This window comes from Centruroides sculpturatus, unplaced genomic scaffold (genome assembly GCF_000671375.1).
Source record: "Centruroides sculpturatus isolate CEXI.00-Female unplaced genomic scaffold, Cexi_2.0 scaffold33, whole genome shotgun sequence".
Lineage (NCBI taxonomy): Eukaryota > Metazoa > Arthropoda > Arachnida > Scorpiones > Buthidae > Centruroides > Centruroides sculpturatus.
The window spans coordinates 990,591-1,009,392 of NW_019384325.1; the positions used below are offsets into that span (position 1 = coordinate 990,591).

The 18,802-nt window shown below is 27.6% G+C and overlaps 1 protein-coding gene across 1 annotated transcript in view; it reads right to left on the minus strand.

Moving 5' to 3' along the window:
- LOC111626896 (DNA-directed RNA polymerase II subunit RPB7-like) overlaps positions 1–18,802 on the minus strand; it is a 41,420-nt gene that overhangs the window by 1,791 nt on the left and 20,827 nt on the right. Inside the window, exons 5-6 of the mRNA XM_023370420.1 lie at positions 16,242–16,311; positions 2,939–2,982 (exon numbers count right to left, since the gene is read on the minus strand). Coding sequence (XP_023226188.1) covers positions 2,939–2,982; positions 16,242–16,311 — 114 coding nt within the window. The remainder of the gene's footprint in view (positions 1–2,938; positions 2,983–16,241; positions 16,312–18,802) is intronic.

Genomic DNA, 18,802 nt, shown 5'->3' on the forward strand with positions numbered 1-18,802 from the left:
AAACTTCTCAAAACAACAATCCCAAAATAAAAGAATTTTCAAAAACTTGCAATTGCTTTTCAGAAAGTTGTTGTTATTTTTTCAGCAGATTAGAACTACATTATCTGTCTTAGGGATGTGGGGTTGATATATTAAGCCCTAACCCCAAATCAAAAAATTTTAGATCTGACTTGAACTCCTGTCCCTAAATTTTTTAAAACATACTTTGATTATATTAAGGCATTTTATCATTACAAAGTGAATCACCAGATATTCCTAAAGAAACTGAAAGTAATCATCTTTTTTCCCCACAGTTTTTCATCATCACTACTATCATCTTCAACCATGCAAATGACATACAAAATGTTTATTTTGTATGTCATTGCATGGTCGAAGTATATATACACAGAAATGTGTATCTGTGGTCTTAGGTTAAATCTAGTATTTTTGAATACTTTACTAAGCCATTTTGTACAGGTCTTTTGGCAATAAAAGTTTAGAATTAGCTAACAGAGAATGTATTTAAATAAAGATTTGTGGAAAAGAAAACAATTCAACAATAATTAGTAACATGTAAAGAAAAAGCATGAAGTAAGGAAATCATTATAAAGTCTTGTGTCNCTGTAGCATTATCTGTAAAGCCAGTGTAATAAGTCCTGATATTAGAAGATACGTACTTGTAGACGAAAATTTATATTTTAAAATCTTATATAATTTACATTTAGTTTGATAACATGACAAATAATATTCCTCTCATAATATTAGCATATTATAAATTGAAGGAAATGAGGTATGAAATATTTCCTAATACAATTTCAAAATATATCTCCAATGATAAAGATTGAATTCTAAAACTTCTCAAAACAACAATCCCAAAATAAAAGAATTTTCAAAAACTTGCAATTGCTTTTCAGAAAGTTGTTGTTATTTTTTCAGCAGATTAGAACTACATTATCTGTCTTAGGGATGTGGGGTTGATATATTAAGCCCTAACCCCAAATCAAAAAATTTTAGATCTGACTTGAACTCCTGTCCCTAAATTTTTTAAAACATACTTTGATTATATTAAGGCATTTTATCATTACAAAGTGAATCACCAGATATTCCTAAAGAAACTGAAAGTAATCATCTTTTTTCCCCACAGTTTTTCATCATCACTACTATCATCTTCAACCATGCAAATGACATACAAAATGTTTATTTTGTATGTCATTGCATGGTCGAAGTATATATACACAGAAATGTGTATCTGTGGTCTTAGGTTAAATCTAGTATTTTTGAATACTTTACTAAGCCATTTTGTACAGGTCTTTTGGCAATAAAAGTTTAGAATTAGCTAACAGAGAATGTATTTAAATAAAGATTTGTGGAAAAGAAAACAATTCAACAATAATTAGTAACATGTAAAGAAAAAGCATGAAGTAAGGAAATCATTATAAAGTCTTGTGTCACAGGAGGATCATATAATGCAAGCTAGGAAGTTAACACTAATACTAGGAGCCTTAATATAAAGTACAGTAGTATCTCAGGATACGAAAAAATGATACTAAAACTTAACTTATATAACATAATGTAACAATAACTTAAAAATAACAATACTAATTTTTTAACTTTTCTGTTTTATATATATTTTTAAATTTTTTTATCCACTGCTTTTGCTTTCTTTCCTTCACTTCCACCAGCACTTTCACTGGATAGAGGTTGCTTGGTAAAATATCTATCCAAAGAGGTTTGGCTTTGCCTACTTTTTAAAATGTTTCTAAAATGACTTAGGCAAATGTCATTACTCTGAGCAGCAANGAGGTTGCTTGGTAAAATATCTATCCAAAGAGGTTTGGCTTTGCCTACTTTTTAAAATGTTTCTAAAATGACTTAGGCAAATGTCATTACTCTGAGCAGCAATACAGCCAGTGTAAACCTTTTCAGGATGTTTCTTTTCAATAAAATCAGTCACTTTCTGATAATACCTCAAGATTTCATTTATCAAGCAAGATCCTTCCACAACAAAGCAAACACGTGGACTGAGACCAATGAACAGAAGTGAATAAAAAATGGCGCTGCAAACTAATGTAACATCATACGGCGAGTTTTTGTTCGTACCGTGGAGCAAAAATATGTTTGAATTTCATGTCTTATCCTGAAAATTTCTTATGCTGGAGCGTTCGTATCCTGAGGTACTACTGTACGTTAAAAAAACAGATGACGGAGTTGGTCCATTTTTACCAACTCATACTCCACAGCCCTGATTTTACTGTACTAAAAAGGTTAATTAATATGGCTTCATAACAAATTTTCAATGATTCTATAATAATAAATTTTAATTAAACAAAAGTATACAATTTCAATTAATTTTGAGAAAATGTTTAAAAAAAATAAACAACATTCAAATAATTTTTACAAAAAGCAAGCTATAAAGTATGATTACATAATAGATATTTTTCTAAAAATTAGAACCAATAGGATTGGTTATTCAATAATCACTAAAAATAAATATTTTCAGTTAAAAACAAGTAAAAAATATCTACTTTCTACTTCCGACTTTGAGGATTCTACAGGTCAAAACCGGCAAATAAGTGACAATAAATAAATTAAATTAAAATAAATCATTACCATTGACTTTATTATATAATTGATACATTCCAATCCTCGAAGTCAGAAGTAGACAAAAACAAGTAAGAAATATTCTAACTGAAAATATTTATTTTTAGTGATTATAGATATTTTTCTTAAAACACCATATCTAATAATCATCATCAGAACTTAGATTAATAGAGTATACAAATATTCGTTATAAATAAAATATACAATTATAATTAATAAATAAAATAACAATTATTACAATATACAAAGCTTTTCTTACTTAAGAGTTTATCATACTGAGTGCCCAACATATTTTAAAAATTCTTTAAATTGTGTACAGTAAAGGAATAAAGACAGACGGTTATATAGTCAATCTTACCAGTTTTAACTGAGTGCAAGAATTAAGTCCCCCCTCTTCCAAGCCTAATTAGAGAATTCTTTGCAATTTCCCACAAAAATGCATCTAAAATAGTACAGTAGATACAGAGTTCTTCAGGGTAATCCTTAACCCTCTCCCCCTCAGGAGGAAATTTCCAAAAATCCTTTCTTAGTGTACATTCTCATGACATATCATAACTGTGTACCAAATTTTAACTCCTAACCGTTTGCGCTCTGCACTTATTATCATCAATGATTCTCAATTATAAGATGACAAAAAGCTTAATTTTGAGAGTAGAGATAAATTTTATAAAAAGTTTTAAATACTAGTAAAGAGTAAAATCTTTATTATGTCTAAACCCACTTGGGATAAGATACAGCCCCCATCTATACTACACACCCCTTCACCTTTAATCACCAAAATTTAATAGCATCAATGCCACTTACACACACACACCTCCCTGAAAACAGAAATTTCAACAAAAGGCACAAGTGTTTTATTAAGCTTCAAAGTGAATAGACAAAATCGTGCCTCTCTACACTAACACCCATTCATACAGGAAAAAACTTCCAACTTTTTTTTTTGCATTACTTCATGTTTCAAAGTCCCAAATCCAAAAAATGTAAAATTCTGGGAGAGTTTTTTTTTTTGACAAATTTCCATACTTTCCTTCTATTATATATATTGTAATATTATTTATAGTAATCATTCAATACTCTTAAGATGTGAATTCTTAATAGGGCCATCTAAAAAGAAAAATTCCATGAAAAAATGTTTTGGACAGCAACAAAAAACTCAATAAGATCAAATAATCAAATCAAATATTAAATATAAATATTTATAAAGTCAAGAGATTTAATTTCTAAATAAAGCAAAATCTGATTAAGATTTAAAATATAAATCTTAGAAATTGATAAAAATTGTCATAAATCTATAAATCTAAAATTTATTACTTTTGCAGTAAATCTTTTATCAAGAGGTTTCTCAAACTTTTAAAATATTTATTTGATTAATTATGAACTATCTTCTCTATTCATACATCAAATCATTTATATAGTTTTTTTCTGCCATATTTTATCGAAATAAAAAATTATCAATATAACATTTGATATAATTTTGCCAAATTTAATTATATTTGTATAGCCAAACAATCTGCTGGATTATCCGTTAAACTATTAATTATTTTCTTTCTTCATTTATAAACTAGCTGGGGTACCCGGCTCTGCTCAGGAAGTTGATATGAGATTGTGTGGTAGTTGGAATAAAAGGATAAACTTTAAAATGTAAGAGGTAAAATAATTTTATTGAAAACATATTCTAACTATTTACAATACTTGTTTATAAACAACATTTTTCATTTTGTTATCCGGGGTATATATGTACAAATTTTTCGAATTTCCTACTCGATGCAAAGCTATGTATAGTTGACCGTGAGAAAAGCAGGAGTCTTTGAGGTTGATGCCGCAATGTTTTAAAGTGTGTCTTTACACTTTGTTAATTGTAAAACTATAGGCTAATTTGATTGGAAATTTCAGTCTTTTAAATTGGAATGGCAGTTCAGTAGAGATCAGTGGCATTCTGGGGATAAATACTGTGTCCTTTGTCCTTTCCAGTCATACGTTCGGCTTCAACGATGTTATTCGATAGTTGTTTGACGATCATCCTTGTTCCATTACATAGTTTTGGTGATTTCAGATTTTTGAGTATAATTGGAGATTTTTGAGTATAATTGGAGATCCAATTTTCAGTCAAAGGCAGTGTAATGGCATTCCTGGTACTTGCAAACAGTTTAGAAATTCTGTAGGTAAGTTGACACTTTCTTCAACTTTTGTGTGTCAATCAATTTGTATAATCTCTCCTCACTGAGAATTTTCTTTTGAATATTAAAGTTGATATTGTCGACAATATTGTGGAATGTTGTTGAATGCTCTCGAATACTTTCAAATGTTCTGGACTGTTCTAGAAATTTCTACAGGGCAAAACTTCCAGTCCTTATATCTTCAACAGCATGCCCTTCAGGTAAAAACGAGAACCTTCTTCATGAATGGGGATAGAGGGCTACCACACCATATAAATCCCTTGATCATACCGGGACTCGTTTTTGAGTTTTCGCGGCACGCACATTGTACACTTACCTTTATAATAAATATTGATTATATTTCTCTTAAATATCTGAATACAATTTATAGATATATTTAAAAACTAAAAATACAAATTCTGGAAAAAATAATTGTTTTAAACTAATATTTTTGAATTAATATTTTATAGTACAGTACTTATATTATTATTGCATAGAAGAAAGTAAGATGAGTGATGAATTCAAAGTTGAAAATAATAAGTTTTTTTAGAATAAAGGAGAGAAATTGAATTAACATCAATTGATTTTCATTAGAAATATATTTGTTGAAAAGTTATAGTGAATTACAGAAATTCATTTACAGAGAATTTTCATTATCAACCTTTCTTTGAGCTTCAACTTCCAATAATTCCCTTATTGATATTTTGAAAGTATTAAAATCTTGATAATATGTATATCCAGGAAACCATATCACAGTTATATGCAAACACTTTCTAAAAATCTGAAAACAAAAATAATAATCGAAATAAATTTAATGTAAATAAAATATTTGAAAAAAAAAAATTTAAATTTTTAACACAGGAAACTGTAGTAGCCCATTTACTGTACGTAGCGCCATCTGTTAGCATAAAAACGAATTAAACTCTTTTTCCCCTAATGCATAAACATTGTTATGTGGATTATTTGATTTACAACAAAAATCACATCTACTGCTGATATCCTTCTTTTTCTTCCTTCGCATTTTAGTTTACTCTATTTCTTTTTATTTATTTTTAACATACTTCACCAGTCTTTGTTGTTTTATTCATTTTTTTATATACCAAGATGTATAAAAATAACAATTGAAATATTTTATATAAAGTAGAGTTAAGGAATAATATATTTTTTCTTCTTGTTAGAATTTAAAATTATATCTTCTATTTTTATATATTGTTTTCTTTTTTTATATCCCAATTTAATAATAATTTTTTTTTGTGATTTTATACATGTATATTTACAAATCAATAACACAAGCTACTAAATTTATATTCTGCAAATTGTTTGCTATAGTAGCATTTGCTAATTTTCCTTCTTAGAATTTTATTCTTTATTCTTTTTAAATAAATTTTTAAAATTTTCATATTTTTGTAACTTAATATTTACACATACTAGACAGCTTCTCTACCCCTACATTTATTTCCTTTGTTGTTATAGCAACATTTGCTAATTTTTCTAAATTTTCTCTCTACTATTGATAAATTCAGCTTGATAAATAGAATTTTTAGTTCAAAAAATTAAAAATAACTTCTGACGTGTTTAAACAAGTCTATAACAATAAGCAGTGGTGATCAAAGCGTCATTCTGCTACTCTGGGGATTACAAGATCGAATCCGGGTGAAAAAACTGCGGATATTTTGAGCCTTGTTCTATACCACCCGCTATAGATATTGGAAAAGAAGGGCCTCTTACAGCCAAAAAAATGCCTATTTTTAGCAAATGGCATACTGTTGACGACATAAGGTGTATACGAAGTACAATTCTATGCTTTAAAATAAGAATACAGCAACATAAATATAATTGTAAATTATTTTTTGAACTCGAAAGAACAGGAAGAAAAATAACTTAAAATAAATTTTTTATATCAAAACCTTTGTAAATGAAAAATAGTATTGTCAATGGAATTTCATACAATTTTTATAAAGTTGTTTCGGAAGGGATCGAGTTACCAATTTAGTAGACAAGAGAAAGAGAATTCCATCTAGCAAGAAAAGAAAAAAAATCTATCTAAGCTTCAAGTATTTTTTTCCTTCTGGCTAAGATAGAATTCTTATCTATCCTCATTTCGATTCAACTCGTTTACTTCCTAATAATAAAAAAAAGAAGTTTGATTTTGTAACATTACTCGAGTTAATAACCTGTAAGAATTAGAAAATCACGTTACTACTGTTGTAGCAGCATGCGTTATTACTGTACATTTCAATGAATGTCTCTTTTCACTTGTTGCTAAAGGTAATTTACAATACGAAAATGTAGAGAAATTTTAACATTTCATTACTTTTATGTATTAAAAAAACAAAGTTTATTGTAGAATTAAGTGGTATGTATTGTTTTGAGACTATTCTTATGCTCTTTCACACAAAAAACTTTTATAATTGGAAAGAAAATGAGGCTATCAATCAAAATGAAGTATAAATTCAAAATTGTTGTACATTTCTGAATACTTTTGCCCTAAAGCCTTACACTCATTGTGGATTCTACTAAGCTCACGTGGGAACAGCTGAGTGATGAGAAATGGGACCAGATAAAATAGCAGTGGAAACTTCCTGGGGTTTCTAATCCCCCTGCAACAGAGTTGTTAGCTTTCTTTTGTTTAATATAAAGGACAATGTACAATGGAAGGCATTTTAAAACAAAGTAGTTCTTTATAAATATTTGTTAATTGCAAATTATAAAACAATACGTAAGGTTTTGAACTATATTAAGGGTTAGTTACTGTTGCATAATCCCACCCTAATTGAGTCCCTAAATTTTATATGCTTATTTACATGTGATAGTAGTGTAGACTCTAGTAGTAGTGTCTTTCATTTTCTGTTATTCTAGTAAATTATAAAGACTAAAGTATTACTTTAGAATGGTGATAGCAACCATTTCTGAATGCCATCCCCAAAGGCTACACTTCCAGCAAAACACATACATTTTTACAAATTCTAAAATAAAGAATAAGTCAGTTTACACATTTCTTACAACTATTAATTTAAAGTATTATGAACTTTAAAAATTTAATATAAACTACTGTATTTAATAAAATACTAGTGAAAGTGATAATTATCTTTAGTATACGATGTGGAAAGAAAGGATAATTGGTCTCGAGCCTGCTTTCTTTCATATATATTTAGTATTCAATATATTGGATAAGTCAGTTTTGAAATTCTAATGAAATACTGTACTAGTAATTTTAATTATACAAAAATTAGGAGTAAGATGATTCAGACAGTCCATGTTTATCATATAGCATAGGCAGATAATCAAGTGTCCAAATTATCTGAGGGACAGATTCGTGTATTGATGGATATAGAATTTTTTTTTGTCATTTTCTTCCAGCTTAACTCTTTCAGCTCACAATCATCATTTAGTGAATGTCAGAGGATAATTCTGAGGACTTAAAACTGGTTTGAATGTAATGCTTGTAACATCATTCTTTAGTACTCTTATCCAGTTTTTATTTTATTTGATTTATTTATGAAAATGTGACGTGTGGGCAATCTGCCGAGATGTCTCCCCAAAGACTTTCTAAGAAAAACTACCTTCTATTTAGGTATTAAAAAACATGAAAAAAACGAAAAAACTGCACGTGGCCAGCCCGTCAGTTGGCACGAATCCACAACCAACTACTGGTGTTCGACAGTTTTATCTGCTCGGCCACATTCCTATCCATTACTCTTTGTTATCTAAACATTCGTTACCCTTCCTTTATGTGAAGTGTTTAATTTCATCAGTATTTTGAATATGTTTGAAAAATATGAAATTTGCAAATGTCTACTATGCTAACAAAAAATAGTCAGAACCATTAAAAGTGCTTAATAAATCATAAGTATTCATCAAGAGCTACATTTTTCATTCTAGCAATTACAACTGTCACATAATTATATTATAAACAATTTCCTGTTTGCAGTTTACCTTATATTAACTTCAACAAAAGTATTCAAACAAAAATCAGAAAGTGACTTAGCCTACAAGTACAAGTAGTAGTGCTGATTAATGTCAAAGATAAGGATGAGAAATTTAGAAAAGAGTTGTTTCGGATTTCTTACAATTAGTAAAAGATCCAGAAATATATTATAGACCCAAAATTTTTACTTTTGTAGTTTTTTTTAAGACCAAAAATTCTAGAAAATAAATTTAAGAAATAGGAAAAAAAATTTTGAACATTTCAGATATACATCACAACATAGAAAATGCAGTAGTAAACATTGCTCTTATCGCATATGTTCTATATTACTCTATTTCAACATATTCATATTCAAAATTCATATAAAAATGCAAGAGCAGAGCATGTTAAAACATTGTGTTTAGTTTGCCTAATTCAAATTCTTCTTTATGCATGAGTATTTGTGCCTGCAGATCTAAGAGGATCCACAGTGTTGTAGTGCTCTCCTTGTAGATCGCGAAGATCTGTGGGAAGTACACTATAATCACATCATTCATTACTAATGTACAAAAATATTGAATAATAATCACTAAATGTTACTTTTATTGTATGCCTTTGTAATAGTACAAAATATATGCCAAGCAATCAAAAAAAGTAGAATTTGCAAACAGGTCGAGGCACTACTGCAAGTCAGACTTACAATGCCATGAGCCGGCAGTGCAACAAGCTTATTTGACTCACTGAATCAACGAGTCCGACTAGCAGCATCACCAAACTCATTCTCCTTTCATTTGATGACCTCGTTTATATCATATGGTATATACAATTTTTTTAAATATGTCAATAATTGAAAATAAATATCTACAAAAATTGAAAATCAATATATTAAACCAATAACAGTCCAAAATAATTATATCTGTTACGTTTGATGTTCCCAAATTCATATTGTATTTTCACTATTGTTTCTACATTAACGACATAAATATGTTTGAGAAGAAACAAAGGATATTTTAATAAACTTCGTATAAACTACTATAACGTAAAATACTTTTATTAATTTTTTTTTATTGTTTATAAAAAGTAATTTATACAAATCTGATAAGGTTCTCCAAGCCAACATTAACTTAAACCTGAAAGAAAAATAAAATTTAGTTATTTACGTGCCACAATTAAATAATAATAATTTAACAAAATACAATTCCATTTTTTGCAATAATTATAACTTTAAATAGAATAAATAGATATATTAATCAATCAATCAAAATTTCATATATGACCATAACATATATTGTATATGCCTATATTTTTTTTAATTTCTTTCCATCCTGTAGCCACTTAGAGAACCTGTTTTCATCGTCTACTCTTTTATCATGGGACTGATCAGGCATACAATAGAGGCAATAGAAACCATACACAATTGGAAACACTTTAGACCTTTAAAAGAACACTTCAGTTTTTTTTATTTTTATTTTTTAATGATCAAGAGTTCAGGAACATATACTACAGAAAATACCATATTAAAGAGGGTCAGGATGAGATCCATTGTATCATCCCTGCTTTTCTATATAAGGTAAGTCCAATTTTATAGCATTTGTAAGAATAGATTTACTTTTTGTATTTTCCTATGATATTATATATTATATTAAATATATATATAAAAAATANAAAAAATAAATAAAATTTATTTGGAAATAAATACATATATTTCTATCCTCATTAATATGATTTCTGCAACTAAATTGTATAAATCTTTTTATACCACAGTTAAATAAATCAAAGATGTATATATACAGTCAACTTGATTATCTGAGATTGCACTAATTGGAAAAAAGATTAATTGGGATGCCAAAAATATCTACGAGTCATAATTCATCATAAATCACTTTGAATGGCCAGAAGAAGAAAGAAAATGGTAAACTTTGCCAAAGTCTCCAGTTTATTACAAGTAACTTTAAATGATAGTTCTCTCTTCGTGTTTTTTTCTTTTAAATTTACCTGTTCCATTTATAGGATAAAGGAATTTACATGGTGCAAAATTAATTGAAATTACATTTTTTTCTCCATTCATCCTGGATAAGAGTGTACTGCTTATATCTAACTTTCATGTAACATTTGATTAATTTTTTTTCTACATAATATATAATAATGATTTGTCATTCTACATGGCAAACAACATATAATAATAACAGAAATTCAACACAATCAAAACAAATCATTCTTACATAATGACTTCAAAAATAAGAAACATATTTCAAACTTCCTCACAAAATACATAAATTAAGAATCTGATAAATATGTATAAACATTACTTTGTTGTTAAAATGAACATTTATATGACTCTAGCTATATAAAAATGAGATTTCCACTGACTAATAAAGAACAAACAAATATTGATGGTAACTTTTCACATACTGAGGAACTCAAGTATTAAAAACAATACTTTATTACTTATATTCTTTAAAAATATTACTTTATAATGTAAATCTTCTTTACTTTCTCTCTCCTCTTTATACATTTCAATGCAACATACAGCACATAAATATCATTCTATTTTGTAATTTGTCACTTTTAATTTTTATTCTAGCTTGTATCCACTGAGGTCTTTTTGTATCCATTATGAGTTTGACCAAATTTGCAATAGGGCAGCCGAGCGACAAGGAAAGAGACCGAACATATCTGAGTGGTGTTAGATATTAAGTCTGAACCAGAGTTGAAACCACATTCCTTCTATTATGTCAACATCACTTTTTAAGCTTTAAATGTAACTTCACCATTGCACAGATTCATTATTCAGAGTATTTTGTTTATTGTTATCAAAACATTAACATATATATATTATTATTGCTTAATCTAGCTTTAACATATACTTTAAATCTGTACTAAAATTTACTTTGAATCTCTTTAAATAGAATTTAAATGATTTAATACATCAAACTAAAAATAAGAAGTTATTCCTAATTTCTTTAGGATGAGTTTCCAACCATTAACTAAATGCATTAATTACAGTATAATTTCATTGTCTACTTCACATATAATTATTATTTTCAAACTTTTGACTGCACTTAAATGAAAATATAATTTATATACCTTTAAGATATTAAATAAATTTAATATCTTAAAGGTAAATAAATAAAAAAGGTATAAAAAAGGTAAATAAAAAAGGTAAAATAAATATTAAATTTTCATTATCTTGTATACAATGAAAGTTTTAAATAATTAACTATTATAAAACAGTTTCTGTCTTAGAAAAATATTTCTAAAACTGAAAGAAAATAGAAACAGTAGTTCAAATATGAAATTTTATAACTTAAAAAATATTACTCCTTTCTCTTACACTTCTCAAATTATAGATTTCTATCACATATTTCTTATTTTATCTAATTTTGAGGCCTTGACCTTCTTATTTAAGTTAAAATCTTGGTTCTCTGTTGTTTAAATATACTATAAATCAAAGGTTGACTCCTGTTTCAACAGCAAATTACCACTCTGGATTGTTATTTCACTATATTTCTTGGAATGTAATTTGATTCTAAAATAGTAATATAGTAATATGATGCGATAGTATTGAATTTATTTCCTGTGAACATTTTTCATTTTCTTTTAATGATACAAATTGCATTTGTTTAGATAAATATACCATATATTTATCTAAATAAAATTAAATATAAATATTTAGCACATGTAGATAAGTAAATTATGTTTTGTTACAAGTATTTAGATGGATTATACTGTAACAATATCTACTTTCAAATTTCAGTTTCAAAATTAAGGAATTTTAATATGAAACTAAATAAAAATGGCTAGATCGCCAAAGGGTTGCTACTCTAAGAGACCCAAGTCTGAGTCTTTGTTTGAGTTTGGGCAACTTCAACAGATTTCACTGTTAGTTTCTACCTAATTTGCTAGTTTTCATTTCTTGCCATTTGACTACCCCAATATAATCTGGTCAAATCCAAAGTGAAGTTGAAAAAAGGCCAGTAAGATAAAAACTGTTAAAAAAAGAAGTGTTATATATCTGGATAAAGTCATGAAAAAAGTGTCAGCAAACTCTTCTTAACTTCTTTTTTACAATAGGGAGTGTTGGAAAATTTCCAGAAACGGTCAAAAATCGTGTCTTCAATAATTTTTTCAATTACAAAATGTTTGGAAAAATCAGCTTGTTTTAAGGATGACAAAATTTTCTTCCATTGTCATATATGACTCATGTAAAATATTATTATTCTCTGTTTTCTTTAAAAGTTTTTTCAGTTTTGCATGTTATTTCACAACCACTATTTCCCCGTGATTGGATTAATGAATACAGTAATTGTGGAAGAGTAGCAGTTCCATGTTTTGCTAGATAAGAAATAATTGTAGTCGCTATATATGACCTAATTTTGTCATGATGAAGTATACAATTTTTTTTCTTCTTCATTTTCAGGTTTTTTCCAGATAAAAATTTCAACTGTTTCCCAAATACTTTAAAATAAATTTTTGGGGAATTATAGAACATTTGCTATTTCAGTCAGTGAGATAATTATTGTTAAATACTGTATTTACTAGGATATAAGACAAGGTTTTTATTCATTTTTCACTGCTTCAAAAACCTACAGTATGTTATCCTATATGCAAGAATGAAGAATTCTTTGCATTTTTGCAGTAATTTCAATGAACTGTGTATACTTCATGCTGTCATTATAGGTCTACAGTCTATTTATCATAAGTTGGCACCTACTGTAAACAAATTAAGACACACCCCCCTTTGTTTATTGGTTTAATCCTACATCCATCAATTAAAAAATGTGTTGCATCTCATTTGTTGGGAGAAAAGTTTCTCGTTATTTATAAAAACATTAATGAAATATAGGTCACTTAGCGATTAATATAAATGTAGTTATTTTATACTAGTTAAATTGTTATTTTTAATGAATATTAGCACATTCTGAATCATTAAAAATAAAATTTTTCCAGTCACGCTCACTATAATGTTTTGTTTTTGTTTTCCATTCATCACGTATTAAGGCAAAGATGGTTGTTTACCTTAATATGTGCATTTGATAATATTTTGTGATTAAATGAAATAAAATTAGAATTCTATTAATAAATCTAATTTTCTTTATTTTGATCTCTAAAGTCTCATCTCATCCTATACACAAGGTTGTCTTATTGTCCTATATCCAAGTAAATATGGTACTTGCAAAATTTAATTACAAGTATCCTCTTAACATAAAAGAAGTATGTACTATTCAATAATAATTCTCTTTAATTTGAAGTTTCATTACATCTATGTGATGATTATTATATTCGGATAATTTAAATGATTCAAAATAAGCATTGCTCGGTAATATTAGATGTATTTTTTAAGAATTAGAATTATTCATAATTTCTTGCTCTGTTATTTTAAATTCAATACTTAAAGTATGTATATAAAACAAAAATTTAGAAAAATGCACAGGCTTATGCTTAAATAGAAAGATCTGAAGCTGCATACTTTTTATATTTGTTATCTCTCTGTATATTTGTGTCTAAAACTAACATGTCTGAGTCTCAGAGGGCCCAAAATTTAGTTTTCTATGCAGAAACATATGAGTGTGACAAAAACTAAACTTCTTTTTACGAATTTTATTCATATATTTTATATCTTTTAGAGAAAGGTAAAACTTTGTATTTGTAAGTAGCTCAACCTGACCTCACTTCTCTTAGCCTATACTGTATATAGGTTTATGATAAAAGGAAAGATAATACATATACTGTATATATATTCTTAAGGGGCGGCAATTTGTCTTTTTGTCCGGGGTGACGTAACCGCTAGAGCGGGCCCTGGCCTGCTTCTACACATACATCGAAAGCGTAATACAGTTTGTGGCTTAAACCAGTAATTATTCCGTTATTATTAAGAAATAAAAATCCATACAATACTCTCTGTTAACTGTGAAAATCTAAGAAATATTACCGAAAATCTTATGATGAACATAAACTAAAGCAAGAATTAGTTAACAATGATCACAGTTTGATCTGGTCTAAACTGTTGTATTCCTTCATACAGATGTAGTACTCTGTATTACATGTATTTTTATTTTATTTTAAATGTTTTAGAACGTAATTTTTTTATTTCTATGGATTCAGATGAACTTTAAACGTCGAGAAATGCAAAAATGTTTGGAGGTATTTTTGTACGTATATGAATGTTATTGTGTTATTTGTGGCACGATTATGTTTTGCTACTTTGAAGCTTAATAACTCTTGTTAATTTTGTCGAAAATTTTTGAAATTTCGCATAGAGATTTGTATATTAGGAAGATTTATGTTATTAAATTTTGATAATTACAGCTCAATGGGTGGGAGATAAGCTTCTATTTTGCGAATAAATGACGATTATGGCCGGCGTGCATAAACTAACGCTTTCGATAGTCTATCGTGTTGCAAATGAAATTATTTTTCACGATAATAATTTTTTTAAATATTTAATTATGTCAAGGATATAATAGTAACATTTAGTGAAGGTATATTAGTTTTTTCACGTATGCAACAATTCATTGCTTTTAATGTTGTTAATCTTCGTATTTAGTAAAGTTTATTTCGACATTTTTAGGTGAGTGTTATTAAACTTTTTTTTAACTGTAGGTAAACGATCATTCGTAAAATGACGAACGAAATACTGCGGTATCTCGGTATTCGAACGTTCAATTCGGTATTCGAACACAAATTCTGGAAAAAAGTCGCTCGGTACTCGACTGAACAAACGTTACCCGCTAGAACAAATTTTTGATTAATACAACTAACATATTTTTATTTGGTCATCCTTATTTACATATTATTTATATATTAAGCATATTTCTGTTAGTAACGAGAAAGAGTAGTATACTTTTGCTAACTTCTTCAACCTAACACCATGTTTTGCATTAGTCCTTTGTTTCGTATAGCACTTATATGCATAACACGGCACGTAACTACCGTGTTATATGAGCGATATCTATATATATATATATATATATTTGACTACTAAAACAAAGTAAAAATATAAAAAATTTNTTGTTTTCAGACAGATTATCAACGAAAACCAAGTTATCACTATATATACAGGGTTCCTACTCAAATTTTTGTTTTAAAATTCCATGACTTCCCCTGAGCAACTTTGTACAAATTCCTCAATCCTCACATCCCTACAGTACAGCACTATGACAAAATGAAACAGCATATGACTTACTATACAAATATGCTATTGCTTCTTCGACTTTTTAGTTAGTTAGTTTTTCTAATTAAAAGTTACGTAATTTTATAATTGCTGAATAATTAAAATTAAAAATAAAATGTTTTATTAAATTAAAATAATTTATCCTGTTATTAATCCACAAAAATAAATCTATGTGGCTTTGAAAGTATGTTTTATCTGTTTAATTGATCTAATGTCAATTAAAGTTGTAAAGCTAAAAACTCTGAATAAATTAAACTTAATCCTCTGTCTTTTAGATTCTAATTTGAACTTTGATACAAAATATATCCAAATTATAGCTATGAATCAAATTTAATTTGTAAGAACTATAAGATTAATTTATTTCGTCATGAATTAACCCAAGTAATTACATATTAAAGTATAATATTTAAATTAAAAATATTACTTACATCGTCGGGAGTCTTGTAACATGGTGGATTAGAATTGGGGTCAAACTGCATGTCAGATGGTATAGACTATAAATTTTAACAAAAAAATTTCTATAAATTGTGTATAATACTATAACATTCATTCAAATTAATGTAACAATGTGCTGGTAAAGAAAAATAATAAAAAACCCATTATCACAAAACATTGATCTCTCTCAGTCTGATAAAATTTCATTTGTATCAACATTTGTATTGATAATTGTAGAGTTTATTATGCCACTTAATGTTATGTCTAATATGGCATAAGAAAATTTTAGATAAACAGTTTACTGAATTTACACAGTTTATTATGAGAGCAATAAATAATATACCTCAAATATATTACATATTGCTCCTGAATGAGTGAATTTAAAAGGATAAATCTCTAAGTTAAAAAACTCAAGTAAAATAGCAATATTTTGGACCTCTGCCTGAAACATTATTTCTTATTTTCTGATTACTATAAATCATTATCCTAAACATATTTTCCAATGTCTAAGTATCACATCATGTAAATAGAAATGGAAAGGAAACATTCCCAGACAAATAGTCACATGAAAAATGTATTTAAATTTTGATATAAAACACAATACATAAATGTTTAGCCTCATATCAAAATATACACAACACATATATATAATTTGTCACATATGATAAATTTAAGAATTAAAAATTATAATACATTTAGCCTATTTTTATTTTCATAATCTAAACCAGGGGTGGCCAACAGTTTTTACCCCCGGGCCGAATTGAAAAGAAAACTTTTTCACGGAACAAACCAGAGGCAGCCCTAGCAAGATTTTGAGGTGGTGCAAGATCTCATTGTGGTGTCACCCCGTAGAGACTAAATTGTACATAGAGATTACAGATACATTTTTCACATTATCATGCATTATCAACATTCTACGCTGTGCTGAAGACATTTGTAATGGTGCATTAACTCTAATTGCACATTTACTTGTTGACCTATTTTTTTTTCTTTTTTAGGAATCAGAATTTTTTGTCGAGATATTCGGACTTAAGTAGCTAATATTGAAAGATTAATCGCAGGCCACATGAATTCATTACACAGGCCAGATCCAGCCCGCAGGCTGTATGTTGGCCATGCCTGATCTAAATTCTCAAATGCTAATGTTACATGTTACTAAAAGAACTTTGTAAATGTAAAACTACATAAAAAAACTTGACTAAACTATTCATCAAAATTTTATATGATACATACAGTAATATCTTGGTTTTCTTTGACTTCGGTTATCGTCATTTTCAGTTTACGTCGATTTTTAATGCAAAAAATTTGTCTTGAATTTCATCAGTATGCCCATGTGACCAAACTCCTAATTTTGCAAAAACAAAGAGCAACCCATGCATTTTCCTGCTCAGTGTGGCATTGTGAGCATTACCTCACACATCTAGCCAATTCCATGGCTTTCCTTTCCTTTTAGCTTCATCATGGAACCAAATAAAGTTTCCAGAGCCAGCAGCCTTTCGAATGCCATGTTAAATGTTCATTTATTCTTTACATTAGTCTTTTATATTCATTTTATATTATTTTCTTATTGTTTTTAGTAATAAACACTACATTTATTCTCTATAAAATTTCTTTTATAGAGAATTTGGATTGAACAAATTAATTGGATTTATATTGATTCATATGGAAATAATTGCCTCAGTTTTTGTCGTTGTTTTCAGACAGATTATCAACGAAAACCAAGTTATCACTATATATACAGGGTTCCTACTCAAATTTTTGTTTTAAAATTCCATGACTTCCCCTGAGCAACTTTGTACAAATTCCTCAATCCTCACATCCCTACAGTACAGCACTATGACAAAATGAAACAGCATATGACTTACTATACAAATATGCTATTGCTTCTTCGACTTTTTAGTTAGTTAGTTTTTCTAATTAAAAGTTACGTAATTTTATAATTGCTGAATAATTAAAATTAAAAATAAAATGTTTTATTAAATTAAAATAATTTATCCTGTTATTAATCCACAAAAATAAATCTATGTGGCTTTGAAAAAAAATAAAAAGCAATTATTTATTATTCGTTAACAAATCCTGTATAATCCTTGTACAAAAATATATATTGTATATAAAAAAAAAAATGTAAAAATTAAAATTAAATTTTGGTTGGCTGTATTTACATCAAAATATATATAAATAAAATATATCAAAGCTACAAATTTGTCTTTGTGTTCCATTTAATAACAGAACATGAAGACAATTTTGTAGCTCAATATATTTTATTTATTTAAATCTTTATGTAAAAATTAAAATTAACTCATTTGATATGGTTTGCAAAATTTAAAGAACTGCTTATGAACTTGGTCTTTAGGTATAGTATCAGAAAATAAAAAATAAAAATTGATGAATAGCACTTGTGTATTCATTACCTTTATGCATACCCCACATATTAAGTCAACATTTCACTGTAATAGTTTTAATATTCTTATTATCAACAGTGCATCTTCATTTAAATTGTAAAAGAAAAACTTAATACAATTTTTGAAAAACTGGAAGAACTATATGTCT